Here is a 26,318-nt window from a genome sequence, read left to right on the forward strand (position 1 = left end):
CCTGCTTTTCTTAGCAAGGTGTTTCAATTCCTTTCTTCAGTTAACAGCTTCTGAGGTTGGTATTGGACCGAAGTGGGCAGCTCAAACAGTTCTATCAATGGGATGAATGCAAAAGGAAATGCTTTTCTGTGGACCCAGAAAATTAGGACTGAGTCACGCACTCAGAAGTCAGGGAGCAAGCAGTGGCTCTGAGCAGGAGTGTTCAACGTGTGCATGAACAGCTTTAAAAAGCACTTGGAAGTCGCATATTTAGTCAAAATGCTTTCCCAGGAAAGTTGAGAAAAAGTGCCCAAAGCCTGACAAGAAGTCCCGGCATGCTTTGTCATGGATAGCACCGGGAGAATGGCTGCTTTTTGTGTTTTCTATATTGGTGCTCATCTGCATAGCAACAGGAGACATTCCCTGCTCTAAAATGTGCTCTCAAAAATACTAGCAAGGACCCGGAATAGCTGCAGGAACAGCTGCGATTGCTCTTAATTCTACTTCAGAATTTGCCTAGATCTATAGTTGCTGGCATGTTAAAGGCTCAAGGTGGGGATTCAACTAAGAACATTGAGGGCAGAACTGACCTGAAATGTGACCGTACCTGGGGTGCCATCTGGCTGCTGTGCAGTGCCTTCAGTGATGTGCTCAGCAAACCGGTTGCTCTGCTCCTGGAAGGTCTGCTCTGAAAAAAGACAGGCTTGTGTATGCCCATTAACAGGCTGCATTGCTTCTGCCCTGGCACTGTGAACTTTGTCTGGTCTTCCTTCAAATGAAACAGCGGGTGACCTTGTTGAGCACAGTTGTAGTTCTCTGGCCTGATCCTGCCACTGGATCTGCATAGACTCTTCTTTTTCCCTGGTGATGTTTGTTTTGCCAAGCACAAGAGGATTGTAGTTCCCAGGTTAAAATGCCGCTGTACGTTAACTCGGTCCGTGTGATCTCGTAAAAGGGCAATTTGTTTTCTTTTTCCTTAACCCTAATGGTAGAAACCAACTCCAGGCACTTCAGTCAAGTGGAGAGCAACTTGACAGTCCTGTAAGCAGCCTGAGAACTGGGAGCAGGGCTAAGTGCAGGCTGAAATGTTCCTTGAAGTGACAGCACCCTACCAGGCTGTGCTGTAAAGCATTCCTGTTAGCCCAGAGAACTGTGAATTTTTAACCTGGAGATTATTTTGGAAAGCAGCTGGGTAGAGACTGAAATGGTTAAAATAACTTCTATACTTTTCAGTCCAGTGGGCAGCTCGGTTGGAGTGGTTGACTTTTCAGAGGTAACCTGTTCTCAAGATCTTTCTTTCTGCCCCCTGGTCAGGAAGAAAAATTAGAAGGGGACAATCGTTATTTTTGTGAAACTTGTCAGAGTAAGCAAAATGCCACAAGGAAGATCAGGCTGCTAAGTCTTCCGTGCACGCTCAACCTGCAGCTGATGCGTTTCGTGTTCGACAGGTAAGCCTCTCACTGGAGCGTGTGCTGTAAAAGCAGGAGTGCCTTGGGTTGCGTGGAAGCTCTTTGGAAAGCCATCTGCTCTGCTCTTTCTGCATTGATTTGAGATATTGAAGATTGAGTGCATGCATGAGCTTCTCTTGGGATGCTCGGTGGGTTTTGGGGGAAGTTGCTGTGAGATGTGAACAATTATCGTTGTCCCCTGAACTGAAGCTTGGCCATTTGCCTTTGTGCAGGCAAACCGGCCATAAGAAAAAGCTGAACACCTACATCGGCTTCTCTGAGCTGCTTGACATGGAACCTTTTATGGAGCAAAAGAGTGAGTTGCATGCTGTGTTTGTTAACGGTATCCACCGCCTCTTGTCAGACAAGAGGAGGTCTTGTCTGAATCCACTTTTTGCTGGAAAGTTACATTAAGACTTGTGTGAAGCCCTTGTTTTAAGTAACAGCTGTGTCCACCTATCTGAGCAGGCTGTGGGAGCTACCTAAAGCTGTGTAGGGGTCTTGGAGAGATGAAAGTTCAGGTGCAGTCTTCGTATGCTTAAAAAAAAAAAAATGCAAAAAACTTAAGTACTAGGAAAGAAAACGTCTGTTTCATCCAGAGAGCCAAATAACTTCCATTTCCCTTCCAGGTGGTGTCTATGTATATGAACTCAGTGCTGTCCTCATACACAGAGGTGTGAGTGCGTACTCTGGGCACTACATCGCCCATGTGAAGGATCCGCAGACGGGCGAGTGGTACAAGTTTAATGACGAAGACATAGAAAAGATGGAGGGGAAGAAACTGCAGTTGGGAATTGAGGAAGATCTAGGTAAAACCTTTAAGTTGTGAGTGCCCTTTTAAAATAACTCTTTTCACCAAAACCACAGAGGCTGAGTATGTGGAGGCCCTGATACTCTTAAAAAACAAAAGTACTCCTACGCATGCTGTCACGTCTTAAGAGTAATGTGTGAAACAGCAGTTCTGTTAATTGCAGCCAGATTTTCTTCATTTCAGCCCTGTGTGAGTGTTTACGCACACCTCGTGATCATTTCCTCTACTCTAGTATTTCTCTTGCCTGCCGCATGGCAGATAACATGCTGATAACCCAGGATGCCTATCAGGATGAAACAGGCGAGCTGCTGCTTCCTTGGCCAGTGTGCCAGATGAGGCTTAGGAGCAGATAACGAGGTTGTTTTCAGTTTCCTTAACATGTTATGTTTTCATTTCTAATGAGGTGTTTTACTTTAGGAGGCAGTAAAGAGTCTTCATAAAAATCCTGATCCCAATAATCTCTTGAAAGCCAAAACTGCCTTTTTAGTTAGCTCTTTTTACTTTTCCTTTGCAGTCTTTTGTTCTTGCCAGCTTGCCTCATGCTGATGTTCTGGTTTAGATAACCTGGGCAGTACAGGGTCTTGACGTCCCTGTGCTGGCTGGAGGGCTTAGGATGAGCTTAGGACTGTGGGTTTCTCAGCCTGCAGTACATAGGAGTGGATCAGTTTTAAATTGACAGCTTAAGTGCTCGGTTTTGCAGTTGCTTAGTGTTCCTCAGCGCACGTCAGTGCAGAACACTTTGTGGTGTCGGGAAATGGGGAAGTTAATGCCAGAAATTTCACGTAAAGTGCAACTAACCCATTTCCAGAAACACTGATCCACCATGCCACTTGTTCTTTGCTGTGTCTCCAGCACCAATAATTTGACTTTATGATATGTTGCCTTTCTTTAAAGCATCTTTAAATAACAGCTTAATGAAAAAGACACCCTCAGATTTATTTGCTCCCTAAGAGTGTTTTAAAGCCACATCAGCCTGAGCACACCCTTGAGCAGACATGGGGTGTTAGTCTGCCTTTCCTGTTTCCTCCCATGCACGCATCTGCATGATGCCACTTTATTTTCAGCTCTCTCGCTAGCAAACACCTTCTTGAATTTCATCACGACATGCATAAATGCAGGCTGCCACCGGAGCAGCTTTGTCATCCTGTTAATGTTTGACTACCGCTAGCTTTCAACCAAATTGTGAAACTGGCTAGACATCTAGTGGTGTAAGGTAGGAAAATAAGCCCTGAGAATAAATAAAAGGTTCTAAGCCTTTTCTTTCTAACCTCACGAGTTACCCAGAGTATCAAAAATCATATGCAAATAAACTGCTGTGGCCTTAATCCTGTAAAAGTTTATGCTTAACTGCAAGAAAGTATTCTTGCTGAAACACAAGGCTGCTCGAAGAATGTAAGTAAAGCATGTTCAGAAGCCTCTGCAAGCTGGAAGCCGTAATATGCTAAACAAAGTTCTGAAGTGCTGATGTTATTTGCCAACTCCAAGCAAAACTGGAGTTTGAGAGTCATCCTCTTCGTTACAAATACATGAAACACCAGGAGAAGGTTGGTAATGTAAAGCAGAGGTCTGTTGTGGGGGGAGTCCTGAGGCCAGGCTGTGCATATGGGAACAATTTGTAAAATATTTGGAGAAACTGCAAATAAAGACCGGCTAGGAAGTCCCTTGGATGGTGTGGTGGAAGATGCACATATTTTTTTTCCCAGAACTGGAAAAAAAAAATACACTAAAAAAAATATCAATATTCCATTCGTAGTTCAACCTACAGAGGGCTGTTCCTTTTTTAAAAATTAAAAAAAAAAAAAAGTTGATTTTTGAAACTGCAGCTGTATGTAAGTGTGCTTTCCTTGCCTGGCAGTCTGGAAGGAGTCACTCTTGCAACATGAGTTTGCATCATACAGCCAGCTGCTCTGAAATCATTTCCATGTCTGTTTGCCTCATAAAAGCTGCCCAACTGGTCCATATTTTTTGCATCCATGGTCACATGTAAATAGATTCTCTTCACTGAGGATCTGACTTTGTTCTTTGGTGTCAGGACACCAACTAACAAGAGGCAGAGGGAAGAAAGGATGTTTTTGCAAAAGCTACTTCTGGCTTGGCAAGGCGAAGCTAGGGAGAGAAGAAAGGCTCTCTTATGGAGAGTGGTTTACAGCAGGGTCCTAATTTAGTCCCTCTGAATCGTCCCGCCTCCAGAAATGCTGGAAGGATTTGGGTCTTGCTGTGGGATAAAAGTTTGGCTGATGCCAAGCCAGCGCCTGCAGAGAGGCCTGGCAGGGCACAGAACACAGGGAGTGGGAAGCCGGCTAGGTGGCAAACTCAGCCTGTTGGAGAGTCAGTAAGGGAGCTCGTGTGCTTATTGTGTTTTCCCTTTACCACAGCAGAGCCTTCTAAATCTCAGACTCGCAAACCTAAGTGTGGGAAAGGGACTCACTGTTCACGCAACGCCTACATGCTGGTGTACAGGCTGCAGACCCGGGAGAAGTCCTTGACAGTCGAAGTACCAGGTAAGGGAGACTTGACTCTCCTGGCCTCTCCGTCTCTTCTCATGATGCTCCGAGCCAGCTAGGAATCAGGGCTCTGCTCAAAGCACCTTATGCTGCCTGGCAGGTTCAAGGGCACCATATGGCAGCTTGGTGTCACGACCTGGGTCATATGCAGAAAAACCCTTCAACTTCCGTAGCACTTGAAATAATATTAACCTGATAACACCGTCTCTGTGCCTGTTCAGGGCACCTGACCAGCGAGATCAAATGGGAAGGGGGATAGGAAGAGATAATCCCACTGGGAGATATCATCTGCAGCATGTCCCGCTGCTGGGGCGGGAGTGTTAGCGTTTGCTGGATCCCACCGGAGCTGCTCGGGTTCCCAAAGGCGAAGGAGAACAGCGTGGTTAAATGTCATTGGCAGTGCACGTACTGTGCTGCAGGTGAATAATCCTGACACATGTCAGGTTTCTTCTACAAGTGCTTAATCTCTGTCGTATCGAGAATAAACGGCATAAAAATAAGAGGATGCAAGCCCTTAACAAGAGTTTTGTACTAGCACGTTCGTGTCTTGCTTTAGAATTGCTGGGGGTGGCAGAAATCCCTGTAGGTTTGGCCTGTGGATTTAATGATGCTCAGCATTTGCATGCTACTGATTCAAACTATTAATTAGGGCTCTGGTGCTGACGGGGACGGAGGTGGGTTCCACCTTCTTCCCTTTTCTGTCAAACAGGGGCGAGAGGTGTTGGTTACCCTTTGGACCTGAGCTGTTCGTCAGTGATGGGTGTCGGTCAAGTTATCTGGATGCAAAGGGTGGTGACGGGTGAATTGTACAGCTTTCTCCAATGCACAAGGACCCCCTAAACACAGCATCAAACCTTTTCCAGCCCCTCACCTCAAAAGCCCACCCTCTGAGCCGTGCAGCTCTGGGAAATGGTGCTAATTCATGCCTCGAATCTGTCTTTTCAGTCTCTTTGCTGAGCTCTTTTACGCTCCCTTCCCTCCTACCCCTCTGCCCAAAACAATACTCGGCAAAGCTTCTCCACCCAGCTTCAAATTCCTGAGCAGCCCTGCGGTTGCCTTTGTTTCACATGGAAGCGTGCCAGGTACACAGAGCAAAGGGCAGCAGTCAAGCCAGCGGTTTTGGGGAGGCTTCATGCAACTGCAAATTTGTGGCATTTTGCTTTGATGCTGTTAAAAAACAGCTTTCCAGGTCGGTGGAGAAATGTAACTTGGCTCCCTAGCCCATGACCAGGAGGGTGAATGGGTCAGGCTGCTTTTTTCTTAATACTGTATGTTCTCCCAAGGTGGATACTAGGCTCTCTGGCTGCACAGGCGTTAACCTTTCGGAAATATTTTAGCTCTTCAAAATATTGTTAAATGGGAAAAGGCTTCAGATAAGCAGCAGTGCTTTACCCACCAGCACTGCAAGGGAAGTATTTTATCTTTTTCCATGCTAAGTTTTTTTCCGATGGTGACAGCGAAAATTCCTGTTGGCCTCACCTTCCTGTCAACAGGAGGATCTGCCCCAGCTTATTTCCATGTTCATGAGGGCTTTGTGCCCTTGTGCTCAAAACGCACTTGGTCCTTCTCGTCAAGATCATGCATACCCGTGGGACTGCGCGCTGGGACTTGTGCGGCAGCATCAGGTGTACCCGTGGTGTGTGAGGCCCTCGTTTCTGCCCTGAGAACCAGAGCTCCTTGGCAGCGCAAGGAGCCGCTCTCAGTGGGAGGCGGAGAAGTGGCTGGAGCGAGAGGAATAGCAGGGAGGGACTGAGGCAGGCAGCAAAGCATCCTGCTGCGCTCCGGCTCTGCAGCCTCTTGCCAAGCCCCGTTGCACTTCACACGACTGCCAGCACTCGGCGTAGGCTTATTAGCAAGCAGGGGATTTCTCTAACGCAGCAAGCATCGCTTCCCCCCCACAGCCCTGAGTAAATTATTTTCTTGGGTGCTGTTGTATCCCACAGGACAGTTGTGTTTAATCATCTGCTGCCATAAATATTGGAGAGAGCGATATCCGTGTGTTTGGCTTTCAGAAAGACCTTGTATGTTGGTAGCTGTGGGGGGGAATTTTTAGGTTTGCTTGTTATCCCCAGATAACCGATCACAGGGATAATTACCATAATTGGCATTTTTCCTTGAAGTGACTGGTGGGTTTTGCTTTTTTCCTTTCCCAACAGCTTTCCTGCAGGAGCTGGTGGAGCGTGATAACTGCAAGTTTGAGGAGTGGTGCAATGAAATGGCCGAGATGCGCAAACAGAGTGTGGCCAGAGGCAAAATCAAGCATGAAGAGGTGAAGGAGCTCTACCAAAGGTTACCTGCTGAAGCTGGTCTGTAAGATATTGTGGTAGTATTTTGTAGTAGACCATTGTTAAGATTAGTAATGTTTTGTAACTAACCCGCAGCGTGGTTCTGTGGCCAGAACACTTCACTGGAAGGCATTAGCTGTAGCCCTCTCTGAGGAAGAAAGCAATCACTGTCTGTTGTTGCTGTCTGCATGCTTAGGATTTGCTTTCCCTCTCTTGTTTATCTGCCTTAACCTATTTTTCTCCTTTTTTTCTCATTATGATGGCCTCTGGCATCACTAATTCCCTCTTGCTCCTTCCCCATCAGTCAGTCTCCTGTGTGCTTCCATGCATTGTGACTGTTTTCTTCTGCCCGGTGAGCAGCTCATCTCGTTAGAGCTTAGTAGCATCGAGGCAGAATAACTGTCCTGTCTCAAATTGCTAGCTCACATCAAATTTCGGTGCTGTTGGTCTAAATTAATCAGCAGGTAGCAGAGTACAAGAATGCTTGGCCTCCAGCAGAAAATGATTTGATTCATCCTTGCTGAGGCTTCGAAGCCCCATGTCTAAGCTTCACAGTCCATGTGATGAGTGACTGAGGTTAATCCTTTCCTACTCCTCCTTGCGTCTTGTTGCTTTAACATGTCTGAGTACTAAGATTTTTATCCCCCTGCTGCCTCTCCTGTCTTTTCTCAGAGCAAGCATACAGGAGCTTTCTCTGTATGTCCAACACGGGGAATCTCCCTCCATTCTGCGCATCTCCTAAAAACTCCCCAAAACTGTAAAGAATTTAAAATGTTTGTGTGGCCTGTTAAACAATTCGATATTTAGCTTTTAATATCTTTTACTCACTTCTCAGAAATGAGGGTCCAGAGCTCAGAACCAACAGCAAGATTTAAGTGGTTGAACAGCAGACTATTGCTGAGAACATAAACATCTCACGAGCCTTCCCGAGCCGTGAGAGCTTGGCTCCCGTAAATGTCTGCCTCTTCAATTTATGAACCCAGCTTTGAGAACACGGGCGCTTAACTCACGAATAGGGGGGTGTCACAGCGCGGCTTGCCGAGTCCCTGCAAGTCTGAGGGGTGTTAAAATGTCACCGTTAAATCAAAGCCACGGTGAATGGTTGTGGTGGAGATATGAATCTGCCATGAGTCACCATTAAAAAGGAGCAGCAAGCACAATCCTGGTGTGTTTTTATCCCCTTTAGCAGAAACAAAGTAGTTTGCTTTTGACATTCCTAACACGATAAAGGAATAAATCTCAAAGATGTTTTTATAAGTGCAGGCACAGACAGACCCTAGCTCCTCTGCCCCCATCTGTAGGTGGCAGGGCCTGAAGCACTGCCCTGGGGACACCCACTGCCTGCCCTTGCTGCTGGGCACATCCTGGGCATAGCAGCTTGCTAGCACAGCTTGGAAGCAGTGTTATCCCAGAGCTGCTGCACGTCTAGTCCCTCAGGAGCTTGGGACTCTCTGCAGCTGTGCAGACACATTTTCTGCCAGCTTTGTAGAGCCTGCCCCAGAAAAAAAAAAAAAAGTGTACTTTCCGGGGAAGGCAGCTTTCATCCCAAACTAGCAAACCATTTCTGACAGCCTTGCAATTCTCTGGAGGTCATGGCTGTGGAACTCTGATGTTGCGTAAGATGAAAATACTGCTGATTTATCCTGCAGAGGAGAGGATTTGACACCAGGTCTTGTGACGATCCAGTGCAAGTTTTAGGACAAAGTATTTTGCTGTAGCTTCTCTGTTGCTCCTTTGTATGAAACATGTTTTTGTGCTCCTTTGATAAATGTAACCAACATTACTCTTCCCCTCGGTTTCAGAACTGTCCTCCTCACATCAGCAGTATGTGTTTAATTTCCTGCCTATCCTGCTAATTTCCCAGTCATCTCCCAGAAGCTGCAGCATTTGTTTTGCTGGTATTGGCTGGGCTCGATGCACAAAAAGAAAGCTGCTTTGTTGTTCTCACACCCTTGTTTGTTGCTCAGTGTGTCATTATGAACCTATCTAGGAACTCAGATTGCCATTAATGGAAATGGGCAAAAGCACTGAGATGAGCTGCTTTGCCATGGTTGCATTTCCATTTAATCCCCGGCAAGCAGCTTCAAAATGCACAACTGTCTTTAAACATAGTCATGCTTGTTCTTTGGATGTGTGCATCGTTTCAGGGCCTTGGTATGAAAATATGGGGATTTCATACAAAGCCATTTCACTGCTCATACTGATCTGACCTGCTTCTGAACCCAGGCTTTGTGTGATGTGCTTCACCTTCAACAAACAAGGGCGAGCCTGCTCTGTTTCAAAAAAAAAAAAAAAAAATCACACTTGCATAAAACATTTGAGCAAGTTAGTATTTGCACTGTAAATTTCACAGTGCTTCAGTCTCTCTCACCCAGAGTTGTAAGCATATTCCAGAATAACACTGAAATTTTGGGCTCTGTGGGGTACAGATGAACGCCGACCTCATCTCTTTGCTGTGGTTGTCTTTTATTTTTGAATCTACCCCAATGAGCTCACTCTGTTATGGAAAGAGCCTTTAATGTGTGATTGCAATTTAAATATTATATTTGCCCCTCAATGGATTATAGGAAGACCTTGCCTTTTCCTTGACTGCTCTGCAACAAGCCCCTAAAGGCTTTGCAGTCTGAAAATGCTCCCTTTGCTGCTCTGAGTGCTCTGCTGTTTGCTATTGATTGTTTGAATTCCCAATGACCGGTTGTTCTCACGTATCCAGTTTCATGTAGCTTCTGCTACAAGATGCCCAGCTATAAATCTGCAGTGCCAGGATGAGAAGTGGACAGGGGAGCTGTATCAAATGTTTGAAAACTTGTATTGCGGGGATTTAATCAACGGTGATAGCCTGTTAATTTTTAAAAGTACCACTGAAATCAGAGTAATTATAAAATACCATCTGCCATATCACAAACTCGCTGACGTGTATGGGCTTGTTTCTCTTCGTGTTTTTCCCTCCCAGGTTCCCCATACGACTTCATCTCTCTTGAATGGCTGCAGAAATGGCTGGATGAGTCTACTCCTCCAAAACCCATAGATAACACAGCCTGCCTGTGCTCGCATGGGAAACTCCATCCTGACAAAATCTGTATTATGAAGAGGATATCAGAGTACGTGGCTGACTTCTTCTACAGGAGATATGGAGGAGGACCCCGGCTGAATGGTAAGGTGGCAGACAGAAACCCCCCTCTCTGAGTCACTTTCTTGTGTGCTGAACACGTTAGGGCCTTGTTCTGATCCCAGCCCCTTGTTGGGTCATCCTTTGTTACCATAACTTTATTTCTGCACATAGCTTTTGTGCTGTGCTGCTATCTCTGGGTGCTTTGTTTCATTTTAAATCACTTAATTGCATTAGCATTCAAAAAAATACAGTTAGTCTGATTGCAGGTTCTGTTTCAGACCTGAATTCTGCTCTGTCTAGAAAGAGCTGTGCATGGAGTAATTTCTAAGAAAGCAATGGTGCACCTAGGTTCAAAAAAAAAACCAACAAAACTACCACCACCTTAGTGTGTGGAGGGTTTTATGAAGTCGGCTGTATGAAATAGCACAACTTGCACATGCAACCCCCCTGACTCTTCAAAACAATTTTCCATGCCTGCAGCACCTGCAGATCCTGCGTGGGCAGTGTTTTGTGTAGCATGCAGATCTGTGCTGCCTGTTGCCAGCAGCCTGCACTCTGGAGCAGCGTGGATGTGTGCAAGCCAAGGAAATCATTTACCCTCTTTCCCCTCTAGCCTGTCCTAAGCTGCCTCATTTGACAGAAGCACACACCTGTTACTGAACATGTTTGTGTTGCACACATCTGCAGTGCGTGTGATTTTTGGGGTAAGCCCTTGACCTCTGCAGTCTCTGGGTATCCCTTAATCAAGCCCCAGGCTTGCTTTCTTTTATAAAGGAGCTCAGTAACTCCCACTGAGACCAAATTAGCTCAGCTGCTGCTAGGCCCTTATAGGGAAGAAATGCAACCAGCAGAAACTACTGCAATGTAGGCAGCCTTTGTAAAAGCAGGGCAACCTTTATCAGTCAACTGGAAGAATCTCCTGCAGGTTTCTTCGTTGGGTATGACTGAGAGGGAAGGATCGTGCGCTGGATGATCTCTCTGGCTCCTCTTGCTCCCATGTGGTAATGTAAGCCCAGCCCCAGGGCTTGCACTCATGTTAGTCCAGCGTAGCTTTGCAGGAGGTTTTTTTCTGGGTTTAGCTGGCTAAGTGCCATGCGGCCACATTCAGGAGCTCCCCAAGCTGAGTGACAGGGCTCTGCTCTCATCCCAGTGTACAAGAAGCAGGGATAACCACAAGTGGTATTTTGTACCACCATTTAGATGTCTGTACAGCATCTTCCTGCCACGTAAGAGCAGCAACACAGTGGTTTTGGCTCATGCCTAGACTGTCCTGCCTTTTGACTCCTGGGTCTGTGTTGGTGTGAGCTTGCTTGCAGCTGTGGCTGCAAACTGTTGATAGCGGCTTTGCAGAGCTGTGAAGGTAGCGGAACAGATCACACCTCATCTGAAGCGTTTTATGCTTATTAAACTTCCAGCGGGGCCTGAGCTGGCAGTTACCCCAGGGACCTCATTTACATGTGAAATCTGAGGTCGTGAGACAGGATAGTTGGTGTGTACCTTACACCTGTCTAAGCACTTCTGAACAGCGGTGCTTGAACCAGTGAGATGCTCAGCTGTGTGTGCTGGAGTAATTACATTTCTTTTTTCCCCCTCCCCAGTCAAAGCACTTTGCAAGGACTGTGTGGTAGAAAGGTGTCGAATCCTGCGACTGAAGAACCAGTTAAATGAAGACTACAAAACCGTTACAAACCTGCTGAAGATAACAGTAAAGGGGTACGTAAGTCCTGGTGCTTTCAAACATTGTCAGAGCAGTGCTAACAATGTTTGAATAGCTTTTTCCCAAAGATTTTACTCTTTGGTTCCTGAAGGAGAACAGAGTTGTGATCTGTGTTGCCAATGCTGTTCTCTCTCTGCAGGAATGATGGATTTTGGGTTGGAAAGGCATCCTTGCGGAGCTGGCGTCAGTTGGCTCTGGAGCAATTAAATGAGCAAGACGAAGACGCAGAGCACAGTAACGGAAAAATGAATGGAAATGCACAAAACAAAGGTAGTTCTGCTGCTGTAGAGCTCCACCAGCTCTGACTGATACCTCCTAACAAAAGACACATCAGGTGTTCTGGCGTGTGCTGTTTTGCTTCCCTTGTATGAATAGGGAGGGAAGGCACTTCAGGTGGTTTGATACAACGCAGCCTTAATTTAAGGAGCTTTTTATTTGATAAGCTTCAAAACTGCTGGGTGATCTTCATACAGAGGGAAGATGAGGTAATAAGTAGTTCTACAGAGCTGTGTAGAATTACCGCCCCAGACACATGATCTTTTTCATCTACTTTTATCTGAATGAGAGCGCGCAGGGAAGGAAGAAACAGGGAAATTATCTTGGAGAAGGAATGAAGATGTTTATTGCAAAGGCCTACAGATGAAACAGCACAGCTGGTAAAGCAGCACTGGCAAAACACAGCTTAGGAAAAAAAAACATGAATTGGGTTCTCTTCTATGCCTGTATTATATGTTTGTGAGAATGTATGGGGGTTTTTTATTTGCCTTCTGTTCTCGAACCTTTGGAAAATGGATTTTATTGAGCTTTTTGTTTCTTAACTGGGATCAAGAAGCTTATTTGAATGGAAGTGGGGATGATCAGCTAATTGCCTTGATCCTGGGTTTGAAGGCTTGGAACACCAGATAACACAGCCCGTGTGATATCTATAGGCTGGCGCTGCTGATGGAGCTGGTGGCATCCATTGAGAAAAGGGCACTTCTCTGCATCAGCAGCTGAGTTACTGTCCCACTTGTGATTCCTCAGGGGTCACCTTGGTTTCAAAGCAGGTTGCACCTCCCAGAAGTACATTTTAACTGCTCACAATCCAGCTTGCTCATTAGCTGGCTTGTTGCAAACTGTTACTAACATTATTGTGTTGATAATACTCCCATTCGATGGGCAGTGCCTCTGCCTATAGAGCTACAGTTCTGAACTATAATTTGTAAATGTTTGTCCTGGCTGTGGGAGCACAAGTGCAGGGCAGATCACTGAGAGCCTGGCTGCAGTTGCCAGCTCACGTGCCGGAGCAGCAGTGTGCTCTTGGTGGCGCAGCCTGCCCTTCGCTGCTCACACCAGGGGAGTGAGCTCTGCTCTCACACCCGCTGCTGGAAGTGCCCGTGTTGAAAACGTAGAAATCAGCTCTGCTAGTTGGATCATCATTAATTATAGCTAATGATGTGCAGGTTGTTTAATTCTCTGCCGAATAGCTAATGGACGGGCGCAGCGCTGGCTCTCCCTTGTCTCATCAAGCACGTGCAGCTCCAGCTCGTGGCTGGCATTGCTTGGTCCCAGGCAGTGTGCAGTGAGGGAGAAGCTCAGGCTCGCTCCCAGGTTTTCCCACCAGCTTTTCCAAGCCACGCAGGTCTGGGCTCATTCATGTGATTCCCTCCCAACGCTACAAAGGGAGCATCTGGCTTAGATTAGTATCCTCAAGGCAATGAGCTGACTAATATTTTGCCAGTAAGGTTTCTGCTCGTTCTGCTCTCACCTAGAGGCTTTGGTTAACTCTGATCTGAGATCTTTGGGAGCAGCGAACCCCTGTGGTGCTTTAGCCGGAACAAATGCATCCTTTGTAATCTCACAAAGGATGGTCTTGTGCTCCACACACTTCAAAGCACTCCTACGTGTAATCCAGCCTGGCCTCTGGGCAAGCAGGCCATGCATTGAGAATAACATGCCTCCCTTGGGTTAAGAGTTTTGCTGTGATTTGAAGGGAAACCGGCCTTCAGTCCCCTAAAGATTTTGCTTTTCCTTCAGAGAGGAACTCTGCAATCTTCTTCTTTTTTTTTTTTTTAATTAGATGAATTGAATGAAGAGAAGAGAGAGGAGGAAGAAGAGTTAAATTTTAATGAAGACATTGTTTGCCCACATGGTAAGTCTCTGCGGGGGATGGAGATGAATATGTCTGTTGTTGCCCACTGCTCAAGACATTAACCTTGTAACCTTTACTGCAGCTAAGACCAGCATAAGTAGTTACTGAAGAAGTGTACTTTATTCTCGTTTGCTTGGTCTTTCTTGACACTTAAAAACTTCGAGCTTTCATGTAATGGCACTACTGTGGTGCAGTCCACCAGATCATGTAAGTAGTGAAAAGGGTGTAAATAAACACAGCCAGGCTGCAGAAGTGTGGCATCTCTTTCTCTCGCTAACAAAGCGATGTGATGGAGTGGGGGTGGCACCAAAGGTTTGCAGCCACGTTAAAGCTCTGAAAGTCTTAGGATATTCTAGAAAAAATAGATGGTGTAAATCAGTCAAGGTTGGAGCTGAGAGCGTCAGTTTGTTCTCTCAGTTTATATTAAACTCTCAAGAGTACAGAATTACTGACCTAACGACTGGAGAAACTCAGGCAGATCTGAGTGGCTGGGACTCCTAAGCATATTGATTTACCCACCTGCTGTGCTTTGGTGTCTGTTTACATAAGGTTTTGACCTGATGTTGGTTGTTTTGCTAAGTGATGGTTGGTTAGCTACATCCTTGGCTACGCTGTTGTTTGAATCTCACTTTTTAGCTTGTACGTCACTCTCAAACATAATTGTGTTCTACTGTAGGCTGCTGTTTGGAAGCATTGATTTCCCTGCCAGCTCTGCCTGGGACACTTGGTCTCATTCCTGCTAAGAGAAAAACATGCCATAAATTAGCAACACATCTCCTGTCATTAAGGCTAATCAAAGATGTAGAGTAATGGCTTGATAAAGCCTCATTGTAAAGCAGTTGAAGCACTTTGTCATGGTGTTACCTGTTTTTCACAGAGCCTTTGCACCGTATTTCCCAGTGCTGCAAGGCTGCTGCTTTTAAATAAAAACACGGTGTGGTGGTGAAACATTTAATGCAGCCAGACATCATAAAAACATTACGCTGGTAAATTGCTAGTTTATCTGTTACTTTGGGCTGTACTGGAATAAATATTAAGTATGGGGGCAACTGGCAGGTCACTTCTCATCAGCTTGAGCTAACCTTCAATTACTCATTGAAAACAACCTTTCCACCTCTACACACTTAAAATTTTCCTCTGGAGTGTATCAGCAAATCTGTAGTTTCAGTAATTCAGCCTTAATTTTGCTGTGGAGGAAGGCACTGCCTTGTTGGTACTCTCTGGAAAAGGCAGCACTTTATCTGTGAAGTCTGGCTTGCCTCCAGACATACCATCCGGGTGTTCCCTTAAGAAGTCTCTTTACGTCTTTGCTGTGATTTTTTGCTCTCTGGTAGTTTCCCAACCCTGGCAAATGTGTATATATATATATGTATATACATATATATATATTTATTTATTTTTACATAAGTTAAAACTTCTTTAATGTCTGTGCCCAAAACGTGTCCCTGGAGAGAGACTGTAGGAGGGGGAAGCAGGGTCATCAGCGGTTAGGGTGGTCATCTTCCAGATGGCAAAGCACTTCTTCCCCACGCGTTCAGATCTGATTTTTCCACCTCTTTCACTCTGCAGCATATTAGTCTGTTTTCATTAATCACATGGTGTCAAGGCCCTTATTTGTACAAGCTCATTTTCCCATCCTTGCTGGCTCTGGAAGGCAGCCTGGTCCTGCCTCCTCATATGGTAAAGCTGGGCCACTTGGTCGTGTTTGATGAAGAACAAGGGGCCAAGCACTGCTTCGAAGCAGTCCAGCCTGACCTTTGTTTATTAGAGGAAAGGCAGGAGGGGAGCGTTGCTATTTTTTCTTCGGGGGCTGGCAGAGGTCCAGGCTTAGCTAGAAGGAGGAAAGCTGCCGGTCTGTGGGGCTGAGGAGCTGCTGTAATGTTAAAGAGCTGCCAGAGGGTGGGGAGGAAGGAGCCTTTTATCCGTGTCTTCTGCCTGCTGAGCTCTCAGGCTATAGAAATGCAGAGCAGATAGTAGGACATCACCTCCTTTTCTGGACCCTTCTTGGCACCGGCACCACAACTTTGCGGTTGCTGTTTTGCCTCCCCCTTGCTGATAAGATCCCCGCTGAGGCACGAATATTCCTGTACCGCATCCGAACCTGGTTTGCTCTCATTTCTTGTGCGTGCAGCGCAGCTGAGCCTTGACTTCCCAGCAGCTGTCGTGGAGGCTGTGTTTTCCCCTTGGCAGGCATCCACCATGCGGGCGGCCGGCCGTCAGATCCCCGAGCCGTTGTGCTCTCGGGTTTTCCCAAGCCTGGCTCGGCTGCTGGAGCACGCCTGGTCACGCGTAAATGTGGTGCCCAGATGCGTTAGTGTAACCTCTCTGGTACTGCTGTCGCTAAAACGACAAGCAGAGATCCCTTGCCCTAAACCATCCTTTATTGTTCCTTGAGCATCAGTCGCCTGGATAAATGAGGCGAGGAGTCTGGGTGCTGGCTGGTAAATCTTGCTTGCTGTCCTTGCCCCCCAGTTACTCCCTCCCAGCTGTGGGCAGCAAAATTCTTCCCAGCCCTGCAGGTGCCCTTCAGCTATTTGCCTTTTTCTCTTGTGGTGGGTGTTACTGCAAGGAGTCTCTGCAGCTGATTGTGAACCTGGGCTGTTTGAACATGGTGAGTTCCTCACACTACAGGTGTAGCTGAAATGAGGTGTCTGAGTGCAACCATGCTTTGGGAAGGGTGGCTCTGAGGTGCAGGGGGAACATGTCCTTTCAGGATTCCGAGGTGCTTGAATAGAGCATGTGAGGCAGTCTGAGGTTATATACAGTGGTAAATTTGTTTTTCATGGGCATGGAAAGCACTTGGCTCCTGTTTCATGGGGCACAGTGTTGGTCTGCAGCTTAGAAAGTGGAATCACCATGAAATCATAGCTCCAGATAGCCAATATCAGAAAACATCAGCCTAGTGCCCTCTCTGGCTTGTCCTTCTCCTGGCATCTGTCACTGCCTCATCCTGCTTTGTGTTTGATCGGCTGCTTGGTTCACAGGCTCTGAGACCTAAAGGACATTTATGTGAATTAAAGTCATATTATTTTTTTGCCTGTCTGAACAAGGAAACGATATAGAAGTTGAAGGTGACTTTGTGTATTAGTTGTGGTCTTTCTGCTGACATGGTGTTGCCTGATAAGTGCATGAATATCTTCCCCCACATTTATACCCTGTAATCTCTTAAATCTAGTTAGGGCTGCAAAACATTGCTGAGCACGTCAAGAGCAAAGTCCTTGTCTTGGCTCTCTCTGTGCAGGTGACCTGTGCATATCTGAAAACGAAAGGAGGGTGGTTTCGAAGGAAGCCTGGAAGAAACTCAAGCAATATTTTCCAAAGGCCCCTGAATTCCCAAATAACAAAGAGTGCTGTTCCCAGTGCAAGGTATTTGACTAGCAAATAATATTACCCTTTTGTTGACTGTAGATACGTGGTCATGTTTCTGGTTTTCACTACCTAATGCAGTGGAGAAAAGCAATATCGCCTTTTAATAGCCACAAGGAACTGAAGCACAAACTAACTGTTTCATGCAGATTTTGGAGCGTGAAGGAGAAGAAAATGAAGCTCTGCATAAGATGATGGCCAGCGAGCAGAAGACCTCCCTCCAGAACCTGTTTCATGATAAATGCAGGCCTTGCCTGGGCAGCTGGCCTCAGGTAGGGGAAAGGGAACGCTAGTGGGGCCTGGGGGGAAGGCTGTCACGTGGAAGCTGGCGTTCCCTGCTGCTTTGCCTGAAATCTACTTTTTGGGAGCTGTATCCCTGGGAGCAGCATCCCCAGCTGAGCCACCCTGCCTGCCCCGTCTGCCTGCCTGGAAGCTCGCAGGGCATGCCCTGCACAGCCTGTGCCATCTCTTTGCAGACAAGTGGTGGCAGATGGGTAGCAATTCTATAAGTTTTTATCCCTCTCCTATGAAATTTTATTTTGACTGCAAGAGACACTGGCTGATGATCATTCTCTCAGTCTGAGTGAGACCATGCTTGCACCAGGGTTGCCTGTGCCAGTGGAGCTCACAAGTACGCTGCGCCGAGGTGTGATTTCCCCCGATTAGCTGCGCTGGCACACAGCCCTGCTGTAGATACATGAGAATTGCTCATGTGCCAATATAGCTGTCGCTGGCCTGGAGTCAGCTAGATAAGCAGGGACAATATTTCTGCAGTGGTTACATCCGTCCCTAGAAGTACCTATGCTGTGCAGCCGTGCCAGTGGAGAGAGAGGACTATCCACTGCCCTTAGTCTGCCTTCCCACTGGTCTTTTGCTGATGGTAGGACAAAATTCACATGTGCACCAGCTTCTCCAGTGTTCTTTTCTGTCTCAAGCCTGGCAGAGGGTGCAGGGGGCTGCCCTAAATGCTGAAGCCATGCAAATAGGAGCAGCAGTCACACAGGACCTGTTGTAGTGGCCTCTCTCCGGTTCAGGTGTGTGGCTGTCCAGGACCTTCTTAAGAGCTGTTGGCACGTCAGGGCTTTGAGTCAGTTTGAGAGAAATGGCACAAGCTGCTGGCCGGGCTCCATGCCTTGGCTCCTGGGTGTCTCGCAGTGCTGATTAATGATTGACTCTTAGATCCTGCCAAGCTGCTTTGGCAGGTGTCCGCCTCGGTTGCTCCTATTTGAGGGCAGCCTGCTGCTCCTGGTCCCTTCTCGGGGCCACCAGCAGCTCTGGCCAGGAATAAATACTGAGATCAGCATGGATCTGTGCTCCTGAACGCAGGAGGGACTAAACGGGCAATGCTCTGCTGAGTCTCCAAAGGAGAGCTGTCAGGTCCTACCAGCAGTATTCAGGGCTCACAATTTTTGTGAGGTTTCTTGATCCATAACAGTTGAGGTCCAGGAAAAAAAGGAAAAAAAAGCGCCAAATTGGAGCAGTTTTAATCTAGGAAATATGAAGGGACATCAAAATTATATCTACACATGCACACATTAGGAGTTTTCCTGCGGAAAGATGGGAGTGAGCCCTTAAATCTGCATTGGGGAAAGCAGACAGGTGAGCACAGAAATCATTTTGTCACTCAGCTCTTAGGATCTCCGTGGTTTCTTGTCTGGGAGCTGCCAGCAGCAGACTATGTAATAGCAAATCACTAGGGGAAGTTAAAAAAAAAAAAAAAAAAAAAAATGGTTTGTCCCAAAAATGCTGCATTGTGAGGGTGCACATCCCTGGTTCTGAATATGTGCATGCTATTGCTGAAAGCAACCACTCGTAGATTTTGCTCAGTGAGGAAAGGGAGGACAGGATGGGATGGTCTCTCACCCTGTCCCTGTGGGAGTATGTAGATGTGTCTGCTCTAGACCCTGAGTACACGAAGGAGTACCCGGTGACAGAAACACACTTCCAGAGAGCCTTAGCTGCTCTAGGGAAAATGACCGTTTCCTGCTATGGATTAAAGGTAATTGGATCTAAAGCTAAATTAACTTTGTAATAAACACGAGATTAGTAATGTAAGTACTTAGTGCTTGATCTCAAATTATTTTACTTGGCTTTCCCAGTACGCTTGGGTGGAGTTGTCATGGTAAAATCGCTGAGATCTTGAAAAGAATGAGTGCTGCAGAAAAAGCTGAACAGTCATTGCCTCTCTATTGTTGGATTAATTAACAGAAGATTTGTTTTATTATTTTTTTTCTCTTGTCTTTCAGGAGACAGATGAGCTGTATATTGTTTCACAGTTCTTTGTAGAAGAATGGAGGAAATTTGTCAGGTAACCACCTTGAGGTTTTTGGTGCTTTTAATTTCTTTTTTTTTTTTTTTTTTGGGGGGGTGGGGGGCGTGCTGCAGATAGCAATTTCACTTTTGAATCAGCATTTGCCTGGTGTGTGTAGTTACCTATGCTTTGCCTTTGCGGAAACAAGGAAGCTGATTTTGTGGGACTTGGACCGTGTGCTCATAGCAGTTGTAATACATTGTAAGAAACTGAATTTCCTTGTTTACCGTGTCTTAACCAGATGGTCAGATTAGATAGTAACCTGATTAGTTTTTTCATCTGTCTGAAGCTGTATCCTAGGCAAAGGTCACCACTCAATCCCGTTTCCACGGGCTGCTGGTGGTACGAGATGGAAATCTCCGCTAGGTATGAGAGCAATTTTGCAGCGCACAGGAACGCAGATCTGATTGCCTTGATGGTGGTAGTTTAATATTCTCCACTGGAATGCCTTCTGTAAATACCCACCTATGATTTCCTCTTCTCAGCTGCCTGCAGACTCGTGATTTTTTTTTTTCCACATGAAATAACCTGACCATGCTTACAAACCACTTACTGTTCCTTTTCTTTGCCTGAGCAGGAGGCCAACACGATGCAGCCCTGTGTCCTCGGTAGGAAACAGCGCTCTTCTCTGTCCCCATGGGGGCCTCATGTTCACCTATGCTTCCATGACCAAAGAAGACTCTAAACTGTGAGTTTCTTTTACTCATGCATCTGCCTTTGCCGGGTGCTGTTGTCTTTCATGGGCCTCAGGGAGCATTCCCAGAGGCTTGCTGAGCTGCAGCAACCCGAAGAGCAAATGCTGTCCCTGGAACAAAATTAACACAGATGCTTTCTCAGGCCTACCTTAGTATAAATCTTCATATAGGTCAAGACCCAAATTGTCCAAGGATGCTGTCTCAGGAAAAAAGAGCTTACTTAAGCTTGGCTAGTTCCTAACAATAAACTACCCTGAATCTGACTGGGGCATTAGAAACATGTAGCTTCCTTTAAGATTTGCTTTCCACAAGACTTACCCCTGGAGCTCTGGACGCTGGGCTGGAGTTTATGCTCCATAGCCTTGCTTCTGCAGTGATGCAGAACTAAAAATGTAGCAGATCTTCCACTTCTCTCCTCCTCCTTCCTCCCTCTGGCTGTGCGTGCTGGGCATGACTGGAGCATAACAGTGTCACTAATAACACACTCCTCTTCCCTGTTATCTTGGGCATACAAGCCCTCTCATGTAGCTGGGGTTATGTATTGGTTTTGTTGCCCTTCTTTCACCCACAGACTAAAATGAAAAGGAGAGGCTGTTCAGAAGCTCAACACTGTTTTCACTGCATGCTCGGGGCTTGGCTTTTCCATGTCATAAAGCATGTTCTTGTTTCTTTGCACAGTATAGCTCTAATATGGCCCAGCGAGTGGGAGAGGATTCAAAAACTGTTTGTTGTGGATCATGTCATCAAAATTACCCGAACAGAAGCTGCTGGGGCAGACCCCGAGAGTGCACTTTACACCTCTGAGCCCAGTGAGTGAATCTTTTACTGCTGTCTGTGCTCTGTTGTGTTGCTAATTGGTGCTGACTTCCTGGGAAAAGGCTCTTTTTGGATAAAGGGTCAGATCTAAGGGGATCCGCGGCAGCCGCAGTAAACACTGAGCTTGGCAGATGCCCCTTGTTATGTGAGCCACTCTGGGTTAGCAGTGAGAGGCGTTGGGCAGGTGCGTATACTCAGTGTCTCCAAGGAGCTGAAGCAATTAAATGCATTTTCCTTTGTGCCTCCCCAGAACTCTGTCCAGAATGCAGAGAAGGGCTGTTATGCCAACAGCAGCGGGACTTGCGTGAGTACACCCAAGCAACTATCTACATCCATAAAGTGGTGGATAATAAAAAGGTACGGATCTCTCCCTTGGTCCTCACTCCTCCTGGCACCATTTCATTTAACAGAAACTGCACCAATTGAGAGCCCAAACAGCTAAATAAACAGCCATCTGAACACAGTGACGAGGCAGCTATCGCAGCCTGCTGTGTCCCTACAAGGTGGAACCTGCTGGTGGGAATGGTGGTATAGTGCAGGGAGGCTTTCAGTGAGCAGAAAGCACCTGGATCTGGTTCATGAAAGCTATTGCTTTGGCAAAAATGGCAAATGGGAACACTGGATGCAGTTGCTCTGAACACTTGGCTTCCTCAAGGCTTCATTTTGCCAGTCCAAACCCTTTTGGTGGTCTTTGTGTTGTCAGGTATTTCTATGTATGCCAATTCTGATTATTTTAGGCAGTGTCGTAACCATCTCTTCATAATCGTGCTATCAGGCTCTACCTGTTCTCCTCCCCCTCCAGTATTTGTCATTTCCTTTCTTGGTTGCTAAAGTGACGTTTGTTCCTAGATAGAAATAAGCTCTTCAATCTTCAAGCTGATAAAATAGCAGTGAACACAGATGTGGTTTTAAAGATCCCTTACAAAGTTGTGAATTGTGTCGGCTTTACTGCTTTCTTAATGGGATCAGTGTGAGGTCCAGAACTGGACTGGAAGTGGCTTTACAGGTATCTGAAAGCTGGATACAGTAAGTTCCCTTTCTTAGGGTTTGCTTTATGCTTTAAGAGGGAAACCAAGGCTTGTGGGTAAGCTCAGGTAAAGATGCCAAAATCCAGCTAATGACAGGAGGCCGCTGAGCCCAAGACAGTCACAGCAGCATAGATCTGATAAAAACATCCCCTGACAGCTTCCAGGATGGGGCAAAGTGCAATGCAGCTATGTCACAGTAGTTCCAATCTGAACTGGTGCTTAAAGGGTTTCAGAGCACTTAGACGCATGAGTAGCCGGTTGCCAGCAGCTTCCCGAAGTGCCTTCAGCTCCTCCATCCTCTAGTGATTGCACTCAGGCACACAACAGGTCTGCGAAGCTCAGCATGGTTGGATCAACTTAATTCAGGAGCATCAAGGCAAAGGCTTCCAGGCCTTCCTTGTAGAATCAAAGCTGGAGGGAGGTAAAAATCTTCCATCCACATATGCAGTGTGAGATCAGTGAGATTTTTTTTTTTTTTTTCCCACCCCCAGCCTTATTTTAAATGGAAGAGATGGAGCCTAGAGAACTGCAGGGTGCTAGAGGTTTCTGCCTCAGCTGTAAGACATAGAGCACGGAGCATGGTCCTGAGCCCCTGCTGCAGGTTTGCAGCCTGTCTGGAGGCTGAATCCCAAGGCTGTATCTTGGCACTAGCGCACAGGAGGAGTTTTCCTCTTGGTGCTGGACAGGACCACGCTCACACGTAGGGCTGCTGAAAACAGGCAGCTATTCTTTGCCGAGCAGCTGGAGACGGTGAGAGGGGGCGAGAGCTGGCACACGAGATCCCTCATTAGCGGGGCAGCCCCAGCGAGAGGCGAAGTGGTGACGGTGCCCACAAGCAGCACGTCAGCTGCGCGGGCACCAGGCTCTCGCCAGCAAGTACTGCGAATGGCGGTGCTCAGAGCCGCTGCTTCCTTCCTGCCAGCTTTGCCTCACAAAGTCAGGGAGTGTTTTCCCAGCCCCTCACCACTGCTCATCCCTCCTCTGCAGCCCCTGAGTTTCTCCTTGGGCTGACGCTGCAGGAGGGAAGTCACGGCTCTATAAAATCGGTGCAGGGAGGTTGCGGACGGCGCCTTCTCCGAAGGGCGGCACTGCTGGAATCCAGAGGGCTCTGGGGACGCTGTGGTTGGCGCTGGATGCTTGGGAGTTGTGATTGCATCTTTAATTGCAAATACATTGATGGAGAAGTGAGCTCTCAGGCATCCGGGATGGAGAGTGCGCCAGCCTCCTGGGCTCCCTTGCAAACCCCAGCCCCAGCCGAAGTGTAGACGTGTGTACACGCCCAGCGGATCCACGCTTCCTGTAGAGTGACTTATAAATAAAAAGGATGTTCAGTTCTGTATATGTTTGTGTAAATTATTTAGATTTCATTTACTTACGAACTCCAGACCCATAAATAACGGCGGTGAGTGCCTCTTGTTGGTCTGCTGCAGGGATGGATAAGTATATAATTTACAGATAATATTCCTTTCTCTGTGTTAGGGCTTTCGTAATACACTTAGTCGAACAGAGAAGCAGCCAGCTAATGGGAAAGAAATCAGTCCAGGCCCCTGGAGACTTTCCTTTTGCCTGGAGAGGAGGGTAGGTCTTGAGCCGCAGGAAGCAGGATGTCCCCGCAGTGGGGTTTTGATTTTTAGCCAACACCTGCAATTCAGCAGAGAAGCTTGACAAGCTGCGTGTGTTCTCCTGAGCTGAGTCCCCCATGGTTTGATGCAGCTGGGGGGGGGGGAAGTCTGCAGAGCATGTGGAACAGATCCCTGGTTTTTTTCTGCTTTACCTCGGCTCATTTGATCAAGGTGGCACCCTAGAAGTCTCTGAAAGCTGTTTGCCATGATGTGACAGTCTGGGTTAGTTACGCAGAATGATTTTTATGACTTCAGGTAATGAAGGACGCTGCTCCAGAGCTGAACGTGAGCAGCTCAGAAGCTGAAGAGGAAAGGGAGGAAAACAAACCAGAGGGGGAACAAGACCCAGATTTTAACCAGGTAGAGATCAAAAATACAGCAAGGTTTCTCAGTTTTGCACCAACCTCTTGAGTCAGCATGATGGAACAGTTCTTTTCCTCTGTTTACATCTAGCAGGCGAAAGAGAAGGCAACTGTGTATTAAATTGTGTTAATGTCATGGTCATACTGCACATTTTGTCTGACTTTGCATTACCAAGGCCAGTTTTGCACCCATGCTCTTTGGTTTTAAACCTAGCTGTAGGAGCAGTGCTAGCTTTCCTCTAGCTTCCTTGGCAGTGTGCTTCACGGTCGCAGCATGGAAGCATTCTCCAGGGCTCGTTCCCAATCAGTGCTTTGTAAGTTAGATATCTTTGTTAGAGATCTGCCTGCTCCCAAATGTCGGTCACTTGGTGTTCAGGCTACCTTAAATACTCTTACTCCTAATACCAAATCCCAAACAAGGGCCAGCACTGGGAAGCCGTGTCTCCTGGGAAAAGCAGCAGTACTCATCCCCTGATGTGAATGCACTAGTGTACATCTTCCTGACACGTCAAGTTCTTCCTTGCTCCCTTTTTGGAGAGCAAGGGTCACTGCTGCATCAAACACTGACAGTGACTCGTACACTTGGCTGACAGTAAGCACTGTGCTGGTGTTAGGAGCAGGGACAAAGTTTCAAGGCAAGTCCTTTTGGTCCTCTCGACCTCTTGGTGATACTTGCATGCATCATTCACTTTCCAAGGGGCGTTTCAGTGCTTCGTGCTTTCCCTCGCATGACTGACCTGCCTGAAATGCAGTCTGGGGGAACGGGAGGTTGTATTTTCCACAAAGGCCAGAGCTGGGCTCCTGATTTCTGACTTGTTTCCAGACCAATGGTGGTGCAAAGCGCCAGAAGATCTCGCACCAGAACTACATCACTTACCAAAAGCAAGGCATCAGGCGGAGCACCCGGCACCGAAAAGTCCGAGGGGAAAAAGCACTGCTTGTTTCTGCTAATCAGACGCTGAAAGAGCTGAAAATACAGGTAAGGCGTTTTTGGTCCAAGGAGTGTTTGTTCATGAATAAGGAAACATGAAATGAATAGTCAAGAGAGTACAGCTGGGAGGAGATGGAGAGGGAAATGAGTATAAAATCCCAAGTGGCATCAAAAGGCATGTGTTTGTCTTCTAAACGCGGTATTTTTGCGTAGTTCAGCGGTATGTTTTTCCTCTGCACAAAATCAGCGTGTCTCATTGTGTTGGCACAGATCATGCATGCATTTTCAGTTGCTCCCTTCGACCAGAATTTGTCGATCGACGGGAAGATACTAAGTGATGACACCGCAACGCTTGGCAGCCTGGGAGTCATCCCCGAGTCTGTCATTTTATTAAAGGTAATGTGGGAGTGAGGTGGCTGCTAAAGGAAGTCGAGTAAAGCAGAGAATTGAACAAAATTTTGTACAAAGAGAAACACATTATGGTGCACATGAAAACTGCCACGCCCTGGACATGCCCACCTGTGGCTGGCCATCAGCTTAATTTAACTAGCTCTTCCTGGAGCTCCTGCCCTTCTTGGGGAAGGAAAAGTCTTTTTTTTTTTTTTTTTCTTTAAAGAACACTTCTTAGCTGGCCTATACTGCAAAACTCTGAGCACCAGCCCAAAGGAGAGCAAAATTACAGCAGTTCTGCCCTGTTATCCCCAGTCCATGCCAGAAGGTGTTCTGACAACAGTTCCCCGTTCCTCTCCAGAGCAGGACTGACCTGTACAGCTGATAACACTGCTAACATCCAGCGAGGTGCTCGATAACCCCTCGTCTGTTCTGTTTTCCAGGCTGATGAACCAATTGCAGATTACGCAGCGATGGACGACGTTATGCAAGGTGAGGGGGACCCCCAGGCACTGCTGGGGTAGATGAGGGATTTGGGGAAGCTGAATGCTGCTGCGCTTCTGGCAGGGATGGTGGTGGCCATATAGGGCTGTGTCGGCTTAGGGCTGAAACAGTAGAAACATGAGAGGAAAATAGAGATGTTGAAGCTTTCCTGTAACTGTCAACTGAAGATACAGCTGAGCGCTGCAGTATGCTGCTGATCAGACAAAAGATCCTTTTAGAAAATGACTGTCAGGAGACTTCTAACATGATGCCTCTTTCTTTCCATCCCCAGTTTGTATGCCTGAAGAAGGATTTAAAGGTGAGAGT

At 46.9% G+C, this 26,318-nt stretch overlaps 1 protein-coding gene across 7 annotated transcripts in view; it reads left to right on the forward strand.

Annotated features, from left to right (window-relative positions):
• USP48 (ubiquitin specific peptidase 48) overlaps nucleotides 1-26,318 on the forward strand; it is a 32,579-nt gene that overhangs the window by 4,147 nt on the left and 2,114 nt on the right. The window contains exons 7-26 of one of the 7 annotated variants that reach the window (XM_032201308.1): nucleotides 1,294-1,427; nucleotides 1,661-1,743; nucleotides 2,057-2,236; nucleotides 4,614-4,739; nucleotides 6,899-7,048; nucleotides 9,981-10,181; nucleotides 11,738-11,852; nucleotides 11,996-12,126; nucleotides 13,916-13,987; nucleotides 17,229-17,353; nucleotides 17,503-17,625; nucleotides 19,600-19,661; nucleotides 20,242-20,352; nucleotides 21,038-21,168; nucleotides 21,426-21,532; nucleotides 24,081-24,185; nucleotides 25,011-25,166; nucleotides 25,389-25,514; nucleotides 25,952-26,000; nucleotides 26,284-26,310. In XM_032201308.1, coding sequence (XP_032057199.1) covers nucleotides 1,294-1,427; nucleotides 1,661-1,743; nucleotides 2,057-2,236; nucleotides 4,614-4,739; nucleotides 6,899-7,048; nucleotides 9,981-10,181; nucleotides 11,738-11,852; nucleotides 11,996-12,126; nucleotides 13,916-13,987; nucleotides 17,229-17,353; nucleotides 17,503-17,625; nucleotides 19,600-19,661; nucleotides 20,242-20,352; nucleotides 21,038-21,168; nucleotides 21,426-21,532; nucleotides 24,081-24,185; nucleotides 25,011-25,166; nucleotides 25,389-25,514; nucleotides 25,952-26,000; nucleotides 26,284-26,310 — 2,314 coding nt within the window. The other 6 variants (XM_032201309.1, XM_032201310.1, XM_032201311.1 and 3 more) reach the window with 6 other exon arrangements.

The sequence above is a fragment of the Aythya fuligula genome, chromosome 21, assembly GCF_009819795.1.
Source record: "Aythya fuligula isolate bAytFul2 chromosome 21, bAytFul2.pri, whole genome shotgun sequence".
NCBI lineage: Eukaryota > Metazoa > Chordata > Aves > Anseriformes > Anatidae > Aythya > Aythya fuligula.